Source organism: Coregonus lavaretus (assembly GCF_964263955.1).
Source record: "Coregonus lavaretus genome assembly, chromosome: 16".
Classification (NCBI taxonomy): domain Eukaryota; kingdom Metazoa; phylum Chordata; class Actinopteri; order Salmoniformes; family Salmonidae; genus Coregonus; species Coregonus lavaretus.
Window position 1 is genome coordinate 41761990 of NC_140003.1, and position 21483 is coordinate 41783472.

At 44.8% G+C, this 21483-nt stretch overlaps 1 protein-coding gene across 1 annotated transcript in view; it reads left to right on the forward strand.

Annotated features, from left to right (window-relative positions):
• Positions 1-11038, forward strand: part of LOC311143292 (coiled-coil domain-containing protein 80-like) — a 44188-nt gene extending 33150 nt beyond the window's left edge. The window contains exons 6-9 of the mRNA XM_084179120.1: positions 1941-2092; positions 7316-7419; positions 8616-8699; positions 9944-11038. Of these exons, the coding sequence (XP_084035246.1) occupies positions 1941-2092; positions 7316-7419; positions 8616-8699; positions 9944-10263 (660 nt within the window). The 3' untranslated portion in view covers positions 10264-11038. The remainder of the gene's footprint in view (positions 1-1940; positions 2093-7315; positions 7420-8615; positions 8700-9943) is intronic.
• Positions 11039-21483: the final 10445 nt, after the last annotated feature.

Here is a 21483-nt window from a genome sequence, read left to right on the forward strand (position 1 = left end):
TGTGCAACCAACCCTCTACTGCTGTCAGTCCAGACAGGAAAGTCTATTACAGGGCGTGGGTATGAGAGAGACGGGGGTAGATAGAGAGAGTGTGTTTATGCCTGCATGTGTGTGTGTGCCTGTGCTTATGTGAGTGTGTCATGAGTGGGTGTGTTATTTTCATAAACTGTGCCCTATAAAATAGAATATTTTTATGCTGGGATACCTAAAAAATATGCTGCATGGTGGAATGTATAACGTTCTGAACGGAGTTGTGTTGAACCCCATGGCCCACTGTGTTGAACCCCATGGCCCACTGTGTTGAACCCCATGGCCCACTGTGTTGAACCCCATGGCCCACTGTGTTGAACCCCATGGCCCACTGTGTTGAACCCCATGGCCTACTGTGTTGAACCCCATGCCCCACTGTGTTGAACCCCATGGCCCACTGTGTTGAACCCCATGGCCCACTGTGTTGAACCCCATGGCCCACTGTGTTGAACCCCATGCCCCACTGTGTTGAACCCCATGGCCCACTGTGTTGAACCCCATGGCCCACTGTGTTGAACCCCATGGCCCACTGTGTTGAACCCCATGGCCCACTGTGTTGAACCCCATGGCCCACTGTGTTGAACCCCATGGCCCACTGTGTTGAACCCCATGATCCACTGTGTTGAACCCCATGGCCCACTGTGTTGAACCCCATGGCCCACTGTGTTGAACCCCATGGCCCACTGTGTTGAACCCCATGGCCCACTGTGTTGAACCCCATGGCCCACTGTGTTGAACCCCATGGCCCACTGTGTTGAACCCCATGGCCCACTGTGTTGAACCCCATGGCCTACTGTGTTGAACCCCATGCCCCACTGTGTTGAACCCCATGGCCCACTGTGTTGAACCCCATGGCCTACTGTGTTGAACCCCATGCCCCACTGTGTTGAACCCCATGCCCCACTGTGTTGAACCCAGTGGCCCAATGTGTTTAACCCCATGCCCCACTGTGTCGAACCCCATGCCCCTCTCTGTTGAACCCCATGTCCCACTGTGTTGAACCCCATGCCCTAATGTGATTAACCCCATGCCCACTGTGTTGAACCCCATAACCCACTGTGTTGAACCCCATCCCCTAATGTGTTGAACCCCATGCCCCACTGTGTCGAACCCCATGTCCCACTGTGTTCAACCCCATGTCCCACTGTGTTCAACCCCATGTCCCACTGTGTTGAACCCCATGCCTACTGTGTTGAACCACATTGGCACTGTGTTAAACCCCATGCCCACTGTGTTGAACCCCATGCCCACTGTGTTAAACCCCATGCCCACTGTGTTAAACCCCATGCCCACTGTGTTAAACCCCATGCCCACTGTGTTAAACCCCATGCCCACTGTGTTAAACCCCATGCCCACTGTGTTTTGAACCCCATGGCAACTGTGTTAAACCCCATGCCCACTGTGTTAAACCCTATGCCCACTGTGTTAAACCCCATGACCACTGTGTTAAACCCCATGCCCACTGTGTTAAACCCCATGCCCACTGTGTTTTGAACCCCATGGCAACTGTGTTAAACCCCATGCCCACTGTGTTAAACCCTATGCCCACTGTGTTTTGAACCACATGGCCCACTGTGTTGAACCCCAATGCCCACTGTGTTGAACCCCATGCCCCACTGCTCTGGTTGTGTTTCTCAGAAACATGCAGAGAATGCCTGTGAAGTCACAGCAAACTGGAACACATGGCTCAGTGTCTTGTTTCATTTGGATATAGATTTGTCAGGAATACAGGTTACAGGGTTTTCTAGGTTTTTCTAGGAATACTGGAATCATGATAACATAGGAATAGCATTTCTTACATTTCTCTCCTGACCACTAGAATAATCGAATAGGGATTTTACACTCAAATCCTCCAATGGTTGGTTACTGTTTTGGTCCACTGACTTGATGTGTGTTTGTCCCTCCAACAGCAATCCTACGAGGTCCCCATCGCCATGAAGGCTGTGTTTGATTACGTCGACACCTTCTCCTCTCGCATCAGAGAGATGGAACAGCAGAAGAGTGACGGAGTGGCCTGCAAGAAGGAGGACAAACCAAGATCACTGGAGAACTTCCTCTCCAGGTAGTGTGCGTGCCTGTGTATGTGAGTGTGCGTGCGTGCGCACGTGCATGTGTGTCTCCCGCCTATGGCTGTGTCTGGGAGCGGCTGGAATCTGAAACAGGCTCAATATGTAACATTAATTTTGCTCCATAGCCGGTGTGAATATTGCCTCCTTCTGCCAGGAAGGGATCTGGCTAAGGAGTGGTCAGAATTGACAGGCGGCCATGTCAACATGAATATTAACACTAACCACCAATACGTTAAAAAAATTATGTACGTATGACTGTAAGTCGCTTTGGATAAAAGTATCTGCTAAATGGCATATACTATATGTATATATATATATACAGTGCCTTCGGAAAGTATTCAGACCCCTTGACTTTTACCACATTTTGTAACATTACTGCCTTATTCTAAAATTGATTAAATTGTATTTTTTCCTCATCAATCTACACACAATACCCCACATTGACAAAGCAAAAATAGGTTAATAGACATTTTTGCTAATTTATAAACAAATAAAAAACTGAAATATCACATTTGCATAAGTATTCAGACCCTTTACACAGTACTTTGTTGGGTATGACGCTACAAGCTTGGCACACCTGTATTTGGGGAGTTTCTCCCAATCTTCTCTACAGATCCTCTCAAGCTCTGTCAGGTTAGATGGGGAGCATCACTGCACAGCTATTTTCAGGTCTCTCCAGAGATGTTCGATCGGGTTCAAGTCCGGGCTCTGGCTGGGCCACTCAAGAACATTCAGAGACTTGTCCCGAAGCCACTCAAGCGTTGTCTTGGCTGTGTGCTTAGGGTCATTGTCCTGTTGGAAGGTGAACCTTCCCCCAGTCTGAGGTCCTGAGCGCTCTGGAGCAGGTTTCCATCCAGGATCTCTCTGTACTTTGCTCTGTTCATCTTTGCCTCGATCCTGACTAATCTCCCAGTCCCTGCCGCTGAAAAACATCCCCATAGCATGATGCTGCCACCACCATGCTTCACCGTAGGGATGGTGCCAGGTTTCCTCCAGACGTGACGTAACCAGAGTTCAATCTTGCTTACATCAGATTAGAGAATCTTGTTTTTCATGGTCTGAGAGTCTTTAGGTGCCTTTTGACAAACTGCAAGCGGGCTGTCATGTGCCTTTTACTGAGGAGTGGCTTCCGTCTGGCCACTCTACCATAAAGGCCTGATTGGTGGAGTGCTGCAGAGATTGTTGTCCTTCTGGAAGGTTCTCCCATCTCCACAGAGGAGCTCTGTCAGAGTGACCATCGTGTTCTTGGTCACCTCCCTGACCAAGGCCCTTCTCCTCCAATTGCTAATTTTGGCCTGGCGACCATCTCTAAGAAGAGTCTTGGTGGTTCCAAACTTCTTCCATTTAAGAATGATGGGGGCCACTGTGTTCTTGGGGACCTTCAATGCTGCAAACATTTTTTAGTACCCTTCCCCAGATCTGTGCCTCGACACAATCCTATCTCGGAGCTCTCCGGACAATTCCTTCGACCTTTTTGCTCTGAAATGCATTGTCAACTGTTGGACCTTATATAGACAGGTGGATTTACCACAGGTGAACTCCAATCAAGTTGTAGAAACATCTAAATGATGATCAATGGAAAAAGGATGCACCTGAGCTCAATTTCGATTCTCATAGCAAAAGATCTGAATACTTATGTAAATAAGGTATTTCAGTTTTTTATTTTTAATACATTTTCAAAAATTTCTAAAAAATATTTTTCACTTCATCATGATAGCGTATTGTGTGTAGATTGCTGAGGGAAAAAAAAGTATATTTAATCCATTTTAGAATAAGACTGTAACGTAACAAAATATGGAAAAAGATAAGGGGTCTGAATACTTTCCGAATGCACTGTATATATACATGTTTATTATATTTCCAGTACTGTAGGATACGCTAACACCTTGGTCTTGTATCGATTGACTATGGTCCCGTATATACAGTCGTGGTCAAAAGTTTTGAGAATGACAGAAGTATTGGTCTTCAGAAAGTTCGCTGCTTCAGTGTTATGAGATATTTTTGTCAGATGTTACTATGGTATACTGAAGTATAATTACAAGCATTCCATAAGTGTCAAAGGCTTTTATTGACAATTACATTACGTTTATGCAAAGAGTCAATATTTGCAGTGTTGACCCTTCTTTTTCAAGACCTCTGCAATCTGCCCTGGCATGCTGTCAATTAACTTCTGGGCCACATCCTGACTGACGGCAGCCCATTCTTGCATAATCAATGCTTGGAATTTGTCAGAATTTGTGGGGGTTTTTTGTCCACACGCTTCTTGAGGGTCGACCACAAGTTCTCAATGGGATTAAGGTCTGGGGAGTTTCCTGGCCATGGACCCAAAATGTTGATGTTTTATTCCCCGAGCCACTTAGTTATCACTTTTGCCTTATGGCAAGGTGCTCCATCATGGTGGAAAAGGCATTGATCGTCACCAAACTGTTCTTGGATGGTTGGGAGAAGTTGCTCTCAGAGGATGTGTTGATACCATTCTTTATTCTTAGGCAAAAATATGAGTGAGCCCACTCCCTTGGCTGAGAAGCAACCCCACACATGAATGGTCTCAGGATGCTTTACTCTTGGCATGACACAGGACTGATGGTAGCGCTCACCTTGTCTTCTCCGGACAAGGTGTTTTCCGGATGCCCCAAACAATCAGAAAGGGGATTCATCAGAGAAAATGACTTTACCCCAGTCCTCAGCAGTCCAATCCCTGTACCTTTTGCAGAATATCAGTCTGTCCCTGATGTTTTTCTTGGAGAGAAGTGGCTTCTTTGCTGCCCTTCTTGACACCAGGCCATCCTCCAAAAGTATTCGCCTCACTGTGAGTGCAGATGCACTCACACCTGCCTGCTGCCATTCCTGAGCAAGCTCTGCACTGGTGGTGCCCCGATCCCGCAGCTGAATCAACTTTAGGAGATGGTCCTGGCGCTTGCTGGACTTTCTTAGGCGCCCTGACGCCTTCTTCACAACAGTTGAACCTCTCTCCTTGAAGTTCTTGATGATCCGATAAATGGTTGATTTAGGTGCAATCTTACTAGCAGCAATATCCTTGCCTGTGAAGCCCTTTTTGTGCAAAGCAATGATGACGGCACGTGTTTCCTTGCAGGTAACCATGGTTAACAGAGGAAGAACAATGATTTCAAGCACCACCCTCCTTTTAAAGTTTCCAGTCTGTTATTCTAACTCAATCAGCATGACAGAATGATCTTCAGCCTTGTCCTCGTCAACACTCTCACCTGTGTTAACGAGAGAATCACTGACATGATGGCAGCTGGTCCTTTTGTGGCAGGGCTGAAAAGCAGTGGAAATGTTTTTTTGGGGGATTAAGTTAATTTTCATGGCAAATCATCGGATCACTCTTCATGACATTCTGGAGTATATGCAAATTGCCATCATCAAAACTGAGGCAGCAGACTTTGTGAAAATTAGTATTTGTGTCATTCTCAAAACTTTTGACCACGACTGTACACTTCATTACTAAAAGTTTGTGGACACCTGCTTGTCGAACATCTCATTCCAAAATCTTAGGCATTAATATGTAGTTGGTCCCCCCTTTGCTGCTATAACAGCCTCCACTCTTCTGGGAAGGCTTTCCACTAGATGTTGGAACATTGCTGCGGGGGACTTGTTTCCATTCAGCCACAAGAGCATTACTGAGGTTGGGCACTGATGTTGGGCGATTAGGCCTGGTTCGCAGTCGGCGTTCCAATTCGTCCCAAAGATGTTCGATGGGGTTGAGGTCAGGGCTCTGTGCTGGCCAGTCAAGTTCTTCCACACTGATCTCGACAAACCATTTCTGTATGGACCTCACTTTGTGCAGGGGGGCATTGTCATGCTGAAACCGGAAAGGGCATACCCGAAACTGTTGCCACAAAGTTGGAAGCACAAAATCGTCTAGAATGTTACTGTATGCTGTAGCGTTAAGATTTCCCTTCACTGGAACTAAGGGGTCTAGCCCGAACCATGAAAAACAGCCCCAAACCATTATTCCTCATACACCAAACTTTACAGTTGGCAGTATGCATTGGGGCAGGTAGCATTCTCCTGGCATCCGCCAAACCCAGATTTGTCTGTCGGACTGTCAGATGGTGAAGCGTGATTCATCACTCCAGAGAACGTGTTTCCACTGCTCCGGAGTCCAATGGCGGTGAGCTTTACACCACTCCAGCCGACACTTGGTATTGCACATGGTGATCTTAGGCTTGTGTGCGGCTGCTCGGCCATGAAAACCTATTTCATGAAGCTCCCAACGATCAGTTCTCTGGCTGACGTTGCTTCCAGAGGCAGTTTGGAACTCGGTAGTGAGTGTTGCAACCGAGGACAGCGCTATGCGTTTCAGCACTCGGCGGTCCCGTTCTGTGAGCTTGTGTGGTCTACCACTTTGCGGCTGAGCCGTTGTTGCTCCTAGACGTTTCCACTGTACAACAGCAGCACTTACAGTTGACCCGGGGGGCAGCTCTAGCAGGGCAGGAATTTGATGAACTGACTTGTTGGAAAGGTGGCATCCTATGACGGTGCCACGTTGAAAGTCACTGAGCTCTTCAGTAAGGTCATTCTACTGCCAATGTTTGTCTATGGAGATTGCATGGCTGTGTGCTCAATTTTATACACCTGTCAGCAACGGGTGTGGCTGAAAAGCCGGATCCACAAATTTGAAAGGGGTGTCCACATACTTTTGTATATAGTGTATTTAACTTAAATGTTTTAACCAGATTGACTGTGGTTTGTTGCCATGGAGACTCAATTCCAGTCTAATGACCGTGACCCACAGTGTTTAGACAGGAAGTGACTTCCTACTGGGACTTTGCTTCCACATCATTAAAATATATATATATATATATATATATCAATGTGATGACTTTGAATCAACGTGGAAAACTGATTGGATTTGTAGAGTCATCAACGGAAGGACATTTTGTATTTTTTTCACATAACTTTTTACCTAAATTCAGTGACATGGTGAAATGTTTTGTTGATTTCACGTTGAATTCAAGTTAGTTGACAACTCAACCAAATGTAAATCAAAACTAGACGTTGAACTGACATCAGTACCCAGTGGGTTCGTTGTTGGTTCTAATGACAGTGACCCACAGGGTTTAGACAGGAAGTGACTTTGTTCAAGTCTTGAGCAAGATCCTTGTAGGATCTTTAAATATAAGAGATTGATCACATGACCGTATAGTATTATCATGCTGCATCTCATCCTTGTTCCGTCTTTGGGTTCTCAGGTTCCGTTGGAGGCGTCGCCTGTTTGTAATCTCCGCCCCCAATGATGAGGAATGGGCCTATCAGCAGCAGCTTTACGCCCTGACCAGCCAAGCCTGCAACCTGGGTGAGAGATCAACAGGAAGTCAAGTTGTTTCTGAACCAGGCCATGTACTGCTCGCACACACACAAGCACACAAACTGGGCAGTTGTCAGAGCAGAGCTATCCACTTAGCAGCTAGCAGTATCATCTGGGCTTCCTGTGGATCATCCTAACGTCGCACCAGGGCCTCCAGAAAACTTGTAGATTGCCACACGATTTTTGATATGGTTTAATAAAATATATTCACTCAAATATATTGACACTGGAACACACACACACACACACACACACACACACACACACACACACACACACACACACACAAACACACACACACCTCTCAGGAAAGGGTAATGGAAGTGTAACTCCCTACTCCTCTACCAGTCCTGTACACTCAGATCAAAGACTGTGTTCCCCTCCTCTGTTTCTCTTGGCTTGGCTTGGCTTGGCTTGGCTTGGCTTGGCTTGGTGTGTGTGTGTGTGTGTGTGTGTGTGTGTGTGTGTGTGTGTGTGTGTGTGTGTGTGTGTGTGTGTATGTGTGTGTGTGTGCGTGCGTGCGTGCGTGCGTGTGTTCAAACCTGATAAACAAGGCCTTCTCCTAGCTGCTGACTCTGCTTTGGGTTCTTACCTTGGTATTCGGCTCTTGGCTTTCACCTTAGAGATCAGTGTTTTCATGTGGTTACTGTGGCTTTTCTGTCTTCAGAAGAACCAGCTGTCTGGCCCAGCAGGACACAAGTCCTTCACATTCCCTCTCTATTATCACGACTAACTCACAGATGGTTCTAATCAGGAACGACCACATCCACATATTGAATAAATACGTTTAGAGATGAATATGAAACAGGTGGTTGAATTAGATCAGGTTTGGGGGAGTCTCCGACTCTGATCCTGGAGATCAAGGTCTTCTGTCTGGGCCCATACTTAGCTGAATCAGGTGTGTGTTACTGCAGGGGGCTGGATCAAAACCCTGCACGCTCAGTAGCGCAACAGGTTTCTCTCTTACTAAAGAGCACCTACAATCTACAAAGATCTCCTATCCAGTCAACGCTTCCCTTCCTTATTTTTTGACAGGTTGAAGAACCCTGAATAGATGTTCAGTAGGAGACGTTTGACTTTACGTTGTAAGTTGCTGTTGTTGGGTATTTTGTTGTTCTAATGGGCTACTATGTCCTCTTTGTTGTGTGTTCGTCTGTGTGGTGGTGGTTTCCATGGTGACCCAGGCCTGAGACACATCTCCATCCTGAAGCTGGTTGGCATGGAGGCAGTGGACCAGGGAGGAGTCCTAGAGCTATATCCAATTAATGGTGAGAACCCTGTTGTCTACACACCACCTATGTGTATCATACTTGAAACAAAACAAGAAACACATGGAGGGTAAATGGGCTGTGTTATGTTTTGTTTAATCTTCAGTTCACACAGCCGTGCTGTTGAATGTCTGATGTTGTTTTATAGTCACAGCAGGCAGGTAGTCCAACTTTAGCCCTAACTCCCGCTGTCTCCCCCAGTCCACGTCCCTATAGCCCAGCCTCAGCCCTAACTCCTGCTGTCCCCCCCAGTCCACGTCCCTCTAGCCCAGCCTCAGCCCTAACTCCTGCTGTCCCCCCCAGTCCACGTCCCTCTAGCCCAGCCTCAGCCCTAACTCCTGCTGTCCCCCCCAGTCCACGTCCCTCTAGCCCAGCCTCAGCCCTAACTCCTGCTGTCCCCCCCAGTCCACGTCCCTCTAGCCCAGCCTCAGCCCTAACTCCTGCTGTCCCCCCCAGTCCACGTCCCTATAGCCCAGCCTCAGCCCTAACTCCTGCTGTCCCCCCCAGTCCACGTCCCTATAGCCCAGCCCCAGCCCTAACTCCCGCTGTCTCCCCCAGTCCAAGTCTCCATAGCCCAGCCTTGTTAATGTATTCTCTCCTTGCTACCGGAGACACTGTTTGATCTTTCCTCTGTGGTAGGGGACCCAACCTCAAAAACATGTTGATGCTGCTGCCTACACCACACCATCAACACAAACACACACAGCCCTCCATCCATACACCCCTCACAGCCCTCCATCCATACACCCCTCACAGTCCTCCATCCATACACCCCTCACAGCCCTCCATCCATACACCCCTCACAGCTGTGTAAGCACACAAACATTTGCTGTGGTGGGGGTGTTAGGGAGGAAATATGTCAACGCTCCCTTTCATTTCTCTGGCCTGCCGAATAGCATTCATATGTGCTCTTTGGGGGAGCTTTGGTGGTAGTTTTGCAGGGGAAGAGAGCTGGGGCTGGGGCAGAGAGGTGGGGCTGGGGCAGAGAGCTGGGGTCGAGGGTAATTGTCATGGTGATAAATTGAGCGTAACCTTCAAAGACAACAAAATGAATCCACACACACTTTCACACTAAATGGCTAATGTGAAATTCAATTCTTCCCCAGCCTAATTCTCTCTTTCTCTTGAGACAGGCAGCTTTGCCGAGGAGCGAGAATGCCACTCCACCTCTTTAGTCAAAGACATCAACCGTACCAAAGGATATTGACTGACTCCTTCTATCCATCTCTCTCTCCCCCTTCCAGGCAGTGCCACGGTGGAGCGTGAGGGCCTCTCGGCCACCCTGGTCAAAGATATCCGTAACTACTTCCAGATCAGCCCAGAGTACTTCTCCATGCTGCTGGTGGGCAAGGACGGCAACGTCAAGTCGTGGTACCCGAGCCCCATGTGGTCCATGGCCATTATTTACGACCTGGTGGACTCTATGCAGCTCCGCAGGCAGGAGATGGCCATCCAGCAGTCACTGGGCATGCGCTGCCCCGAAGACGAGTACGGAGGATTTGGGTACCATCACCATGGCTACGACGGTTACCAGGACGGCTATCACCAAGGACACGGTTACTAAAGGGGACAGCGAGGGGGTGTCAATAGTCTACAAGCAATGATATGGTTACTAAGGGGTGTGTTGCCTAATCTCAAATCAATCTCTTTGCCTTTATCCATAGATGCTTCTTGATGGCCCTTTGTAGATTTAAATGGATCAGATAGGTATATGCAGCAAGGTATGGCTCTACCGAGCCCCCTGGTAGTCTAGATGGGGTTTCCACCATGTTGCTTGAACTTAGCCACTGGTTTCCGATCTGTTGGCATTAAAGAAGTACCTAGGGGTAGGGGTTGATTTCAAATTGGGCATGTGTGTGCGTGGGAGAGGGGCATGAGTGTAACCTTTGTCTCGCCTCCTGAATGGTGGTTTGTGTTTTTCAGGAAGTTTATGGAGGGTTAAAGGTAAAGGGTCAGGGGTTAGCTCTGTACTTCCTGATTCTAGAATGAAATAGAGAAGGATAGTGACGTCGTCAATCTCTGTCTAATCCTTCTCTATATCAGTCTTGTTATTTTGTATTAAGAATTACAATCAACCAAATGTACACGTTCACTTTCACAGTCTGGAACTTTATTGTAGATAAAAGCATAAAGATGAGTCAAACCTTTTGTTTGTATTGGACGTCTGTTTTTAATTTAAGGCTATAACTGTCTGTTTTCTGAAATGAATTTTCAACTTAATTTCTGTTTTGTCATTTTCCTGTTGTTACATATTGTTCTTATTTATACTCTGTTGTGCATGAGAGACGGAGTCTCTGTTGTGCTGTATATTTATGACAAATAAAACTTTGTTTACTGACAACACTTTTCTCTGAGTTTTATTACAAACTATATCTCAGTACTTTGTTGTGCAGTCAAAAGTTATTTAGGCACATTGTAACAATGTATTCTGTTACAACCCCCCCCTATTGGTTTACGTTAAACAATACAGACCAACAGAGCGGAAAAATATGGACAGCAACTAAAACAAAATGTGTCCATTTGGTAATCTATTGACTGTTTTGTGAGAGAAACTGAGCAATTATGTACTGAATAATTATGCACTGTATCATAAGAAAATAAAAGTAATCAACCCGGTGTCCATTGCCTTAAAAAATATACAGTTTAACATGATTTTACTGAAATCCATTTCATACCCACTCCACAAGAAGCTTTCTGTGAATACATGGCAGAAGTGTCAATTCTATGGGACAATAAGCATGTGCAGGAGAGGAACAAGACCATTGAACACTTGTAATTTCTATAGCTGTGGTGTTCTGTAAGCTACTACATAAGTATTCACACCCATTTGCTATGACACTCCGAATTGACACTTCAATTTCCTTTGATCATCCTTGAGATGTCACTACAACTTGATTGGAGTCCACCTATGGCCAATTCAATTGTTTGGACATGATTTAGAAGGAAATACACCTGTCTATATAAGGTCCCACAGTTGACAGTGCACCTCAGAGCAGAGACTATACCATGAAGTCTAAAGAACTGTCCGTAGATCTCAGAGATAGAATTGTGATGAGGCATATACAGTGAGGGAAAAAAGTATTTGATCCCCTGCTGATTTTGTACGTTTGCCCACTGACAAAGAAATGATCAGTCTATAATTTTAATGGTAGGCTTATTTGAACAGTGAGAGACAGAATAACAAAACAAAAATCCTGAAAAACGCATGTCAAAAATGTTAGAAATTGATTTGCATTTTAATGAGGGAAATAAGTATTTGACCCCCTCTCAATCAGAAAGATTTCTGGCTCCCAGGTGTCTTTTATACAGGTAACTGAGCTGAGATTAGGAGCACACTCTTAAAGGGAGTGGTCCTAATCTCAGCTTGTTACCTGTATAAAAGACACCTGTCCACAGAAGCAATCAATCAATCAGATTCCAAACTCTCCATATTGGCCAAGACCAAAGAGCTCTCCAAGGATGTCAGGGACAAGATTGTAGACCTACACAAGGCTGGAATGGGCTACAAGACCATCGCCAAGCAGCTTGGTGAGAAGGTGACAACAGTTGGTGCGATTATTCGCAAATGGAAGAAACACAAAATAACTGTCAATCTCCCTCTGCCTGGGGCTCAATGCAAGATCTCACCTCGTGGAGTTGCAATGATCATGAGAACGGTGAGGAATCAGCCCAGAACTACATGGGAGGATCTTGTCAATGATCTCAAGGCAGCTGGGACCATAGTCACCAAGAAAACAATTGGTAACACACTACGCTGTGAAGGACTGAAATCCTGCAGCGCCCGCAAGGTCCCCCTGCTCAAGAAAGCACATATACAGGCCCGTCTGAAGTTTGCCAATGAACATCTGAATGATTCAGAGGAGAACTGGGTGAAAGTGTTGTGGTCAGATGAGACCAAAATCGAGCTCTTTGGCATCAACTCAACTCGCCGTGTTTGGAGGAGGTGGAATGCTGCCTATGACCCCAAGAACAGCATCCCCACCGTCAAACATGGAGGTGGAAACATTATGCTTTGGGGGTGTTTTTCTGCTAAGGGACGATGGACAGGGCCATGTACCGTCAAATCTTGGGTGAAAACCTCCTTCCCTCAGCCATTGAAAATGGGTCGTGGATGGGTATTCCAGCATGACAATGACCCAAAACCCATGGCCAAGGCAACAAAGGAATGGCTCAAGAAGAAGCACATTAAGGTCCTGGAGTGGCCTAGCCAGTCTCCAGAGCTTAATCCCATATAAAATCTGTGGAGGGAGCTGAAGGTTCGAGTTGCCAAACGTCAGCCTCGAAACCTTAATGACTTGGAGATGATCTGCAAAGAGGAGTGGAACAAAATCCCTCCTGAGATGTGTGCAAACCTACTACAAGAAACGTCTGACCTCTGTGATTGTCAACAAGGGTTTTTCCACCAAGTACTAAGTGCAGAGGGGTCAAGTACTTATTTCCCTCATTAAAATGCAAATAAATTTATAACATTTTTGACATGCGTTTTTCTGGATTATTTTGTTGTTATTCTATCTCTCACCATTCAAATAAACCTACCATTAAAATTATAGACTGATCATGTCTTTGTCAGTGGGCAAAAGTACAAAATCAGCAGGGGATCAAATACTTTTTTCCCTCACTGTATATGGGGAAGGGTATACTACTATTTTTAGAGTGTTGAAAGTTTCCAAGAGCACAGTGGTCTCCATGAAATGAAAAACATCTGGAACTACCCAGACTCTGCCTAGAGCTGGCCAGCCGACCAAACTGAGCAACCAGGCAAGAAGGAACTTGGTCAGGGAGGTGACCAAGAACCCAATGACCACTCTGTCAGAACTACAGAGTTCCTTGGCTGAGATGGGAGAACCTGCCAGAAGGACAACAGTCTCTACAGCACTTCACCAATTGGGGCTTTATGGGAGAGTGGCCAGACGGAAGCCACTCCTGAGAAAAAGGCACATAACAGCATGCGTGGAATTCGCAAAAAGGTACGTGAAAGACTCAGAGCATAAGGCAAAAGATTATGTGATCTGATGAGACAAACATTTAACTCTTTGGCCTGAATACAAAGCGCTATGTGTGGAGAAAACCAGGCAAAGCGCATCACCTGTCTAACACCATCCTTACTGTGAAGCATGGTGGTGGCAGCATCATGCTATGGGGAGGCTTTTCAGCGGCAGGGACTGGGAGACTGGTATGGATGGAGGGAACAATGAATAGTGCCAAATACAGGCAAATCCTTGAGAACCTGTTTCAGAGTGCAAATGATCTTAGACTGGGGTGAAGATTTACTGTACGTTCCAACAGGACAATGACCAAGCATACAGCCAAAGCAACGCTGGAATGGCTTGATTGGCTTCAGAACAAGAATGTGAAAATCCTTGAGTGGCCCAGCCAAAGCCAAGACATGAATCCCATTGAAAATCTGTGGAAAGACAAAGATTGCTGTTCACCACCACTCCCCATCTAACTTAACAGAGCTTGAGAAAATCTGCAAGGAAGAATGGGAGAAAATCCTCAAATCCAGATGTGCAAAGCTGATATAGACATACCCAAGACAACTCAAAGCTGTAATCTCCGCCAAAGGTGCTTCTACAAAGCATTGACTCAGGGGTGTGAATACTTATGTAAATTAGATGTCTTTATTTCATTTTCAATACATTTGCAAACATTTCTAAAGACATGTTTTCACTTTGTCATTATGGGGTATTGAGTGTAGATGGGTGAAAACATATATATTTAATCCATTTTGAATTCAAAATGTGGGTATGAATACTTTCTGAAGGCAATGTATGTTTTATACAGCAGCCTGCCAGTATTTTACTTTGTGGGGGGTTAAGTGCCGTGCTCAAGGCCACAATGGCAGGAGATATAATACTCGGGATCAGAGACCAGAAGCCTTACATTGTCAATACCAGTGATAATTCATTGTATTTTCTGAAGTGGCTCCTTGCATGATACAACACAATTTTCAGTCACCGTTTTGGCCCATGGTGTTATAGATTTTATTTTATTTAGTAAAAAAAAAAATCTGGCCTACTTGTCAGATGGACAAGTGGCTAAAAAAGGTAATGTCGAGCCCTCCACAGTCTAATGTCACTATCTTTTCACATTTCTGCCTGTGTTCACCCAACAGCCATTTGTGGAGGGTAAGCTGATCCTAGATCAGTGTCTACTGGTAACTTCCACCAGGAGCATGTCCTCACAAAGCCTGCATACATAGACAACCTCCATCTGACCATCATACCCTTACCACAACCTAATGTAATACATCTACCTACTTAATGCAGTTATCCAGGACTAAAGCTGTGGTGGAATCTAAACTCTATTCATTACACAGAATCGTATTGATTTCGGACAGTCTAAATCACATTACCGACAAATGTGAATCCTTGCTGCCCTCCCAGAGCGGTCTCTGTGTGTATGCCTGAATGTTTGTCTGTGTAGCACTGTATGTGTGTGAGTGGGATTGTGTTCATTTTTTGCATGTTTGTGAGTATAGGTGTGTGTGTGTGTGTGTGTGTGTGTGTGTGTGTATACATTTAAGCCCTGTCCTCACCCCTCCCGACATCTGCACCACCTCTCCGTTGATGATGCGTAGCTTCTCCCGCTGCAGGACGTACTCGGGGTCCTTGGGCTGACGTACTCGGGGTTCTTGTAGACAAAGATGGCGAGCATGCCTCAGCCTGGCCCGGCGCCCTTCAACCTGCCCCGCCATGCCTCAGCCTGGCCCGGTGCCCATCAACCTGCCCCACCATGCCTCAGCCTGGCCCGGCGCCCATCAACCTGCCCCACCATGCCTCAGCCTGGCCCGGCGCCCATCAACCAGCCCCACCATGCCTCAGCCTGGCCCGGCGCCCATCAACCTGCCCCACCATGCCTCAGCCTGGCCCGGCGCCCATCAACCAGCCCCACCATGCCTCAGCCTGGCCCCATCAACCTGCCCCGCCATGCCTCAGCCTGGCCCGGTGCCCATCAACCTGCCCCACCATGCCTCAGCCTGGCCCGGCAGCACTGAGCTCCAAGTGCTGGAGTTACTGACAGGGAGGGAGGACACATGAACAACACTGACTTAGACCGACGTATTTATTTATTTTTGAATATTTTATTTGCCAATTATTCAACAACAGAACAATACAGCAAAAGTAAGTACAACTACAAAAGGTAATTCAACCCTCTCCACCCCCAAAATAAAAAATGAATTAAAACAATGACAAATTACAAAATAATAAATAATAATAAATACATTAAATTAGTGATAATACTAATAATGACTAAATAAGACAAATGACAAGAGAGACCAAGATATACACAAAGCAATACAAACAGTACATTACAGAGAGACAATAGCTACATCGATCTACAAGCTCACATCCACCAACCCCAATGGAAGTGTTTCCATATAGTCCAGGAAGGTTCGCCATATTTTCACAAAGTAGTTTAATTTATTTCTTAAAGCATAGGTAATCTTCTCCATAGGAATACACTTATTCATTTCAGAGAGCCATCTTGTAATTGGTAGAGGGGAATCTGATTTCCATGTCAATGCAACACATTTTCTTGCAGCGGCAAGAAAATGTGTCTATACATTTGATGTTGAAGTTATTCCTCAAATTCACATTTGTGAAGTTACCCAGAAGGCATATTTCAGGGTCAAGTAGGAAAGGGACCTCCATAATAAAGGCCAGGGTATCACAAACATCATGCCAGAAGGCTTGTAATTTAGTAGACTGCCAAGTAGAAAGCAAAAAATTGCCTTCTGTTGTTCCACCTTTAAAACACATTTCTGATATTTCAGGGTTATATATATCTATGTAACCGCTGAGGTATCAGATATAGTTGGTGTAGGAAGTCGTAATGTATAAGTCTGTATCTAGAGTTGATGGTCGCTGACAGTATCTTGGCATAGGTTCGACCATAGCTCCTCATCAATCGGATTCCGATCGCTCTCATGACTTATCTACATCTGGTTTTGGGCATTGTTGCATTAGCAATGAGTACACTCTGGATAAAAATCTATATTAATCATGGTTATCATGGAGTAGTTATTCAATACTTGATAGATTTGGTAAAGTCATATCTCCAAGAGTGCTTCTGAGAAAGATTCTTAACTGTAAATAACAAAATAAATGATTATTGGATAACTGGTATTTCTCTTTCCATCTATATAGCAATGTTCTAAGTGTGTTATTCCCTTCTCATGCCAATGTTGAAATATGTTGCATTCCAAGATCATTGGTAGGAGTCTGTTTTGCCACAGGGGTGTTTTAGTCTTGTTTAGTCGAATTTCATACCAAGATCTTACTAAATTGATGGTACAGGGATTGTTCGTTTTTGTTGATATAGTCTTTGGGTTCCAAAGACTATATCCCAACCTCTTCATTGAGAGCAAACATTTCCATCTGACTCCAAGATGGGGCTGGTTCAGTTTCAAATAAGAATGACATTAATCTAATTTGCATTGCCCAGAAATAAATCTTGAAATTTGGTAGGCGGAGATCTCCTAGACTATAATTCCATGTTAATTTGTCCAGGCTCTCCCTTGGAGTTTTACGGTTCCATACACATTGTCTTATGGTCTTGTTAAGGGACTTAAAGAAACTCTGGGGTAGGGATATGGGTAAAGATTGAAATAGGTATATCATCTTAGGCAGAACGTTCATCTTAATACAGCTAATTCTCCCAAATAATGTAAAAGGCAGATCTATCCATCTATTCAAGTCATCCACCACCTTCTGAACCAAGACAGAATAGTTAAGCTTGTACAAATTTCTTATCAACTGTGATTCCTAGATATCTGAACCCCTGTGGCGACCATCTGAAGGGACCTGTTTGTTCACTAGGATCACTCCTCACACTGGCCATGTGAATTACGTTGAATAACCTGTGCAAATTATTGGTGGAGGATCTTTTCTGTATAAAGCCTGTTTGATTGGTGTTAATCAGGTTTGGCAAATATTGCCCTAATCTATTAGCCATCGCCTTAGAAATCGATTTATAGTCGGCATTGAGGAGCGACATTGGCCTATAGTAAGTAATAATTATGTATAACTGTTATAATAACCATGGAAAAGGAGTCCGGTAGGTTCTACGTCTCAGCACCTACATTTAGAACATCCATCAAGAGAGGAATAAGCAAATCCTTAAACTCCTTCTAAAACTCTGGGGGAAAGCCATGGTCTCCTCGTGATTTGACGGATTGTAGAGAGGAAATTGCCTTTTTGATTTCTGTTTTTGTAAAGGGGCGATCTACTTCATTTTGGTCTTCCTATGTGAGGCGCGGTACTTCAATAGTAGACAGAAATGTGTCTATCATTGCTGGTTCCGTTCCATCAGAAGTGTATAACTTAGAATAGTATTGTTTAAATGAATCATTCATCTCTTCCGGGTTGTGAGACACTTGACCGTTTTGTGTTTCAATAGAGTTGACGGTTCTCGAATACTCCTCAGCTTTTATCTGCCAGGCCAAGACTTTGTGTGTTTTCTCCCGCAATTCATAATATCTTTGCCTAGTTCTAAGAATAACCTTTTCAGTTTTGTAAGTACTTAGGGTATTATATTTTAGTTTTTTATTCACCAATGAGCAGTATGTTTCTTTAGAGACAGATTTTTGGTGTTCTTTTTGTAGTAGTAGGATTGAATTCTCTAATTCATTCAATTCAGCAGTGCATTTATTTTTGAAACCTTTGGTTTAGGAAATTATTTGACCCCTAAGAAAGACCTGTAATGTATCCCAGAGTACAAAACTGTTGGAAGAGGACGGACAGTTTGTTTCACAGAAAAAAAATAATTTGGTCTCTGATAAATTGACGAAATTCTACCTGTTTCAAAAGAGTTGGGTTTAGGCGCCATCTATAGGTCCCTTGAAACGCCATCCGGCATCCAAACAGAAAGTGTGAGGAGAGAATGATCTGAGATAGTTCTGGATATATACTCAGTTTCCACAACTCTATGGGTTACCTGTGCCGATAGGAGAAAATAATCAATCCGGGTATGAGAGTTATGCGGGTAGGAGTAGAATGAATAATCCCTATCTTGGGGGTGGAGCTGTTTCCATGTGTCTTTCAAATTTAAGTCTTTCATAAATGATAGAGTACATTTGGCTGACTTAAGTCAATGAGGTTGCTTTAGTTGAGGATCTATGCAGAATCGGATCAAGACAAAAATTAAAGTCACCCCCAACTAAGAGTGTTCCCTGAAATTCCGCTACCTTGAGAAATATATCTTGAATAAAAATATGATCATGTTGGAGATTATTTTGTGGACTATGAGAAAAAACGGAGTTAATCATGAAAATATAGTTAACATTCTCTGGCAAGAACTTAATCCTGTGGCCTTTTGTCTCTCTCCTCAAACAAAGTGATAAAGAGCGGCGCCAGGGTTGAACAGAGTTTAAACTAAACATGAGTGTTTTTGCAAGATAAGGGATTGATTGAGTGTATTACTATTGATTCTGAACTGAATGAAAGTCGAATTTAGCCGCCACCATAGACAAAGGGAGTGGGCGGAGCAATAAAAGAGCGGGAAACTGAAGAGGGAGGAACTATACAGCCAGGGTGTGTGGAGGGCACTATATAAGATGGAGAGAGGGCCGGGGAGGCTAGGCTACTCTGCAGACCAGCTTCCTTTTATTGAAATTCAATAAAGTAAATCTTGATTCAACAAATACTCTGTAAGAACATTGATTGTTACTAAAGTATAGTGACGAATTTCCACAACAATCATAATTAGGTGCATATACATTAAGCAAGGTCCTAGATTCAGAATATATTCTGCCATGGACCACTACATAACATCCCAGTGGATCAATAATAGTTTTCGTTACACAGAACGGTACATTCTTATTTATCAACACAGCTACTCCCTGTGATGGGCGAGGGGCGAGTGACCTGTGTGTCCGTTTGATAACTAGGGGTTCAGCAAAATGTTCTTTGCCCAGTAGGGAGGGCATCATGGCAGCAGAGAACTCAATGGGGTCCGTCCCCTCACAGCCCTCGCGGAGGCCGATAATTCTAATGTAGCTTTGCCTGCTATAGTTTTCCAAATGGTCGACCTTATTCATCAGGTGTTCGTTGTTTTCGCCCAGTTTCTGTAGTTCCGTCCCCATTCCCTCTAGCTTGTTTTGGATGGAGCAGCTGAACTCAGACGTTTTCAAGTTAAATCGTGTTGTGAGGGAGTCATTGCCTTCTTTGATCTCTTTGAGGACGCGAGCTAGCCTAGCTTCTTCCTGAGGTGTCATGGTGCCATCTTGGGTTTCCGTGGAGGCCATGGTCAGAGGTTCTTTCTCCGTCGTTTCTTGGTATGTTTCGGTGCTTCCCTTGCCTTTTTTTTTGTCTCGTAGGCATATCACCACTCTTGGCTACAGTGTAGTAATAAGTATGGCTGAAGTTATCAAGTTTTAGGATACATTTGTTAAAGAGTTTTTCGGGAGCTCTCGTCACGCTTCTTTCTAGCTTCGCTGCATCACATGACCCCCTAGACTGACTTATTGACAGGGAAAGGAGACTCCCTCCCTCTGCCTTCCTATCGTTCCTTTGTTGCTCCTCTAGCTGTGTGTAGAGCAGACAGCTGTCATTGGGTGGGGAGTGGAGTCTGGGGTGGAGACCCGGCACCGCTATGGCCTGTTGGCTGACTCCCGACGCCGTTGTCAAGGAGACAAGGGACAGGAAGAGGATGACCAGAAAGGCCCACTGAACCCTGGACAGGCGCCTCCTAAGGGAGAGGAATAGCACTAGTCAGAGATGAGGCCATCCAAATACGCTGACCCTGAATGCTGATCTGAAATCAGTTTAGGATGCTAGCTGCTCTTGTGGACTTCTAGTCATTGTGCAAACGATTGTTAGCGATGGCTCCAAAAAAGACCTTCAACTTCCTTGAAACTGCAATAATAAAGACATAAAAATGGTACCTGTCATGGGGCTAAACCGTGCCCTATGCAGTAAGAGTATCAAAGCACCTACACACACACCTGAGCCATTTCATTCCTGTAAATCTCTGTGACATCATGCCAGCACACATCAGATGACATGTGTGTTATACTTACCAGTGTGGTGTAGCGCTGCTCACACATCCATGAGTTCACATACTTTACTCCATGCTCATTTGTAACTTGTGTTTGCAGTCAGGAAAGGCCTAACGGCGTGCGTTCTCGCGCATATCATTGTTAATCTCATCGTTGCATATTTAGTTATAGTATTCGTTGGAAAACAATGAAAGTATAATTGTTTGTTGTCACCGTAGAAAACTTTAAGGAATGACAAACCTAAATCTACGTTGGATACTTAAACAGTGAAATAGGATCAATTCTCACCGTTTTATAAATTCCCCTCCCCTCTACTTTACTAGATTTGGTTTGATCCCCGGGAACCCCTCTACAATTGACCTTGGGCTCGCCCAACAGGAATGAAGAACCTAAATTGGGCGAGCCAAATCAGGTAAAGTAGAGGGGAGGGGAATTTAACTAATAGTCTTTTGTTGAATTTACATAACTAACCATGCATTATCTAGTCCAATTGTGGCATGCTTTTACTATGATTATCATCCATTTCAATGGGGGACTTTAATTTTGAAGCCGAACTACAGATTCCACTATTGTTGCTCACGCCAATGTTGCTCACGACACACACGTTTACATTTAGGCCTAGACAGTAGCCACATTTAACTCCTCCACCTCAACTTACAAAACAACATCTTAGTCACAGATAAGGTCTAGCTAGTCTTCTCCTCCCTTAAGCCACAGGACATTACCTATATACAGTAAGTAGTGTTCTCCTGATAGTAGCTAATGCTATCACCTCTCCTTTGA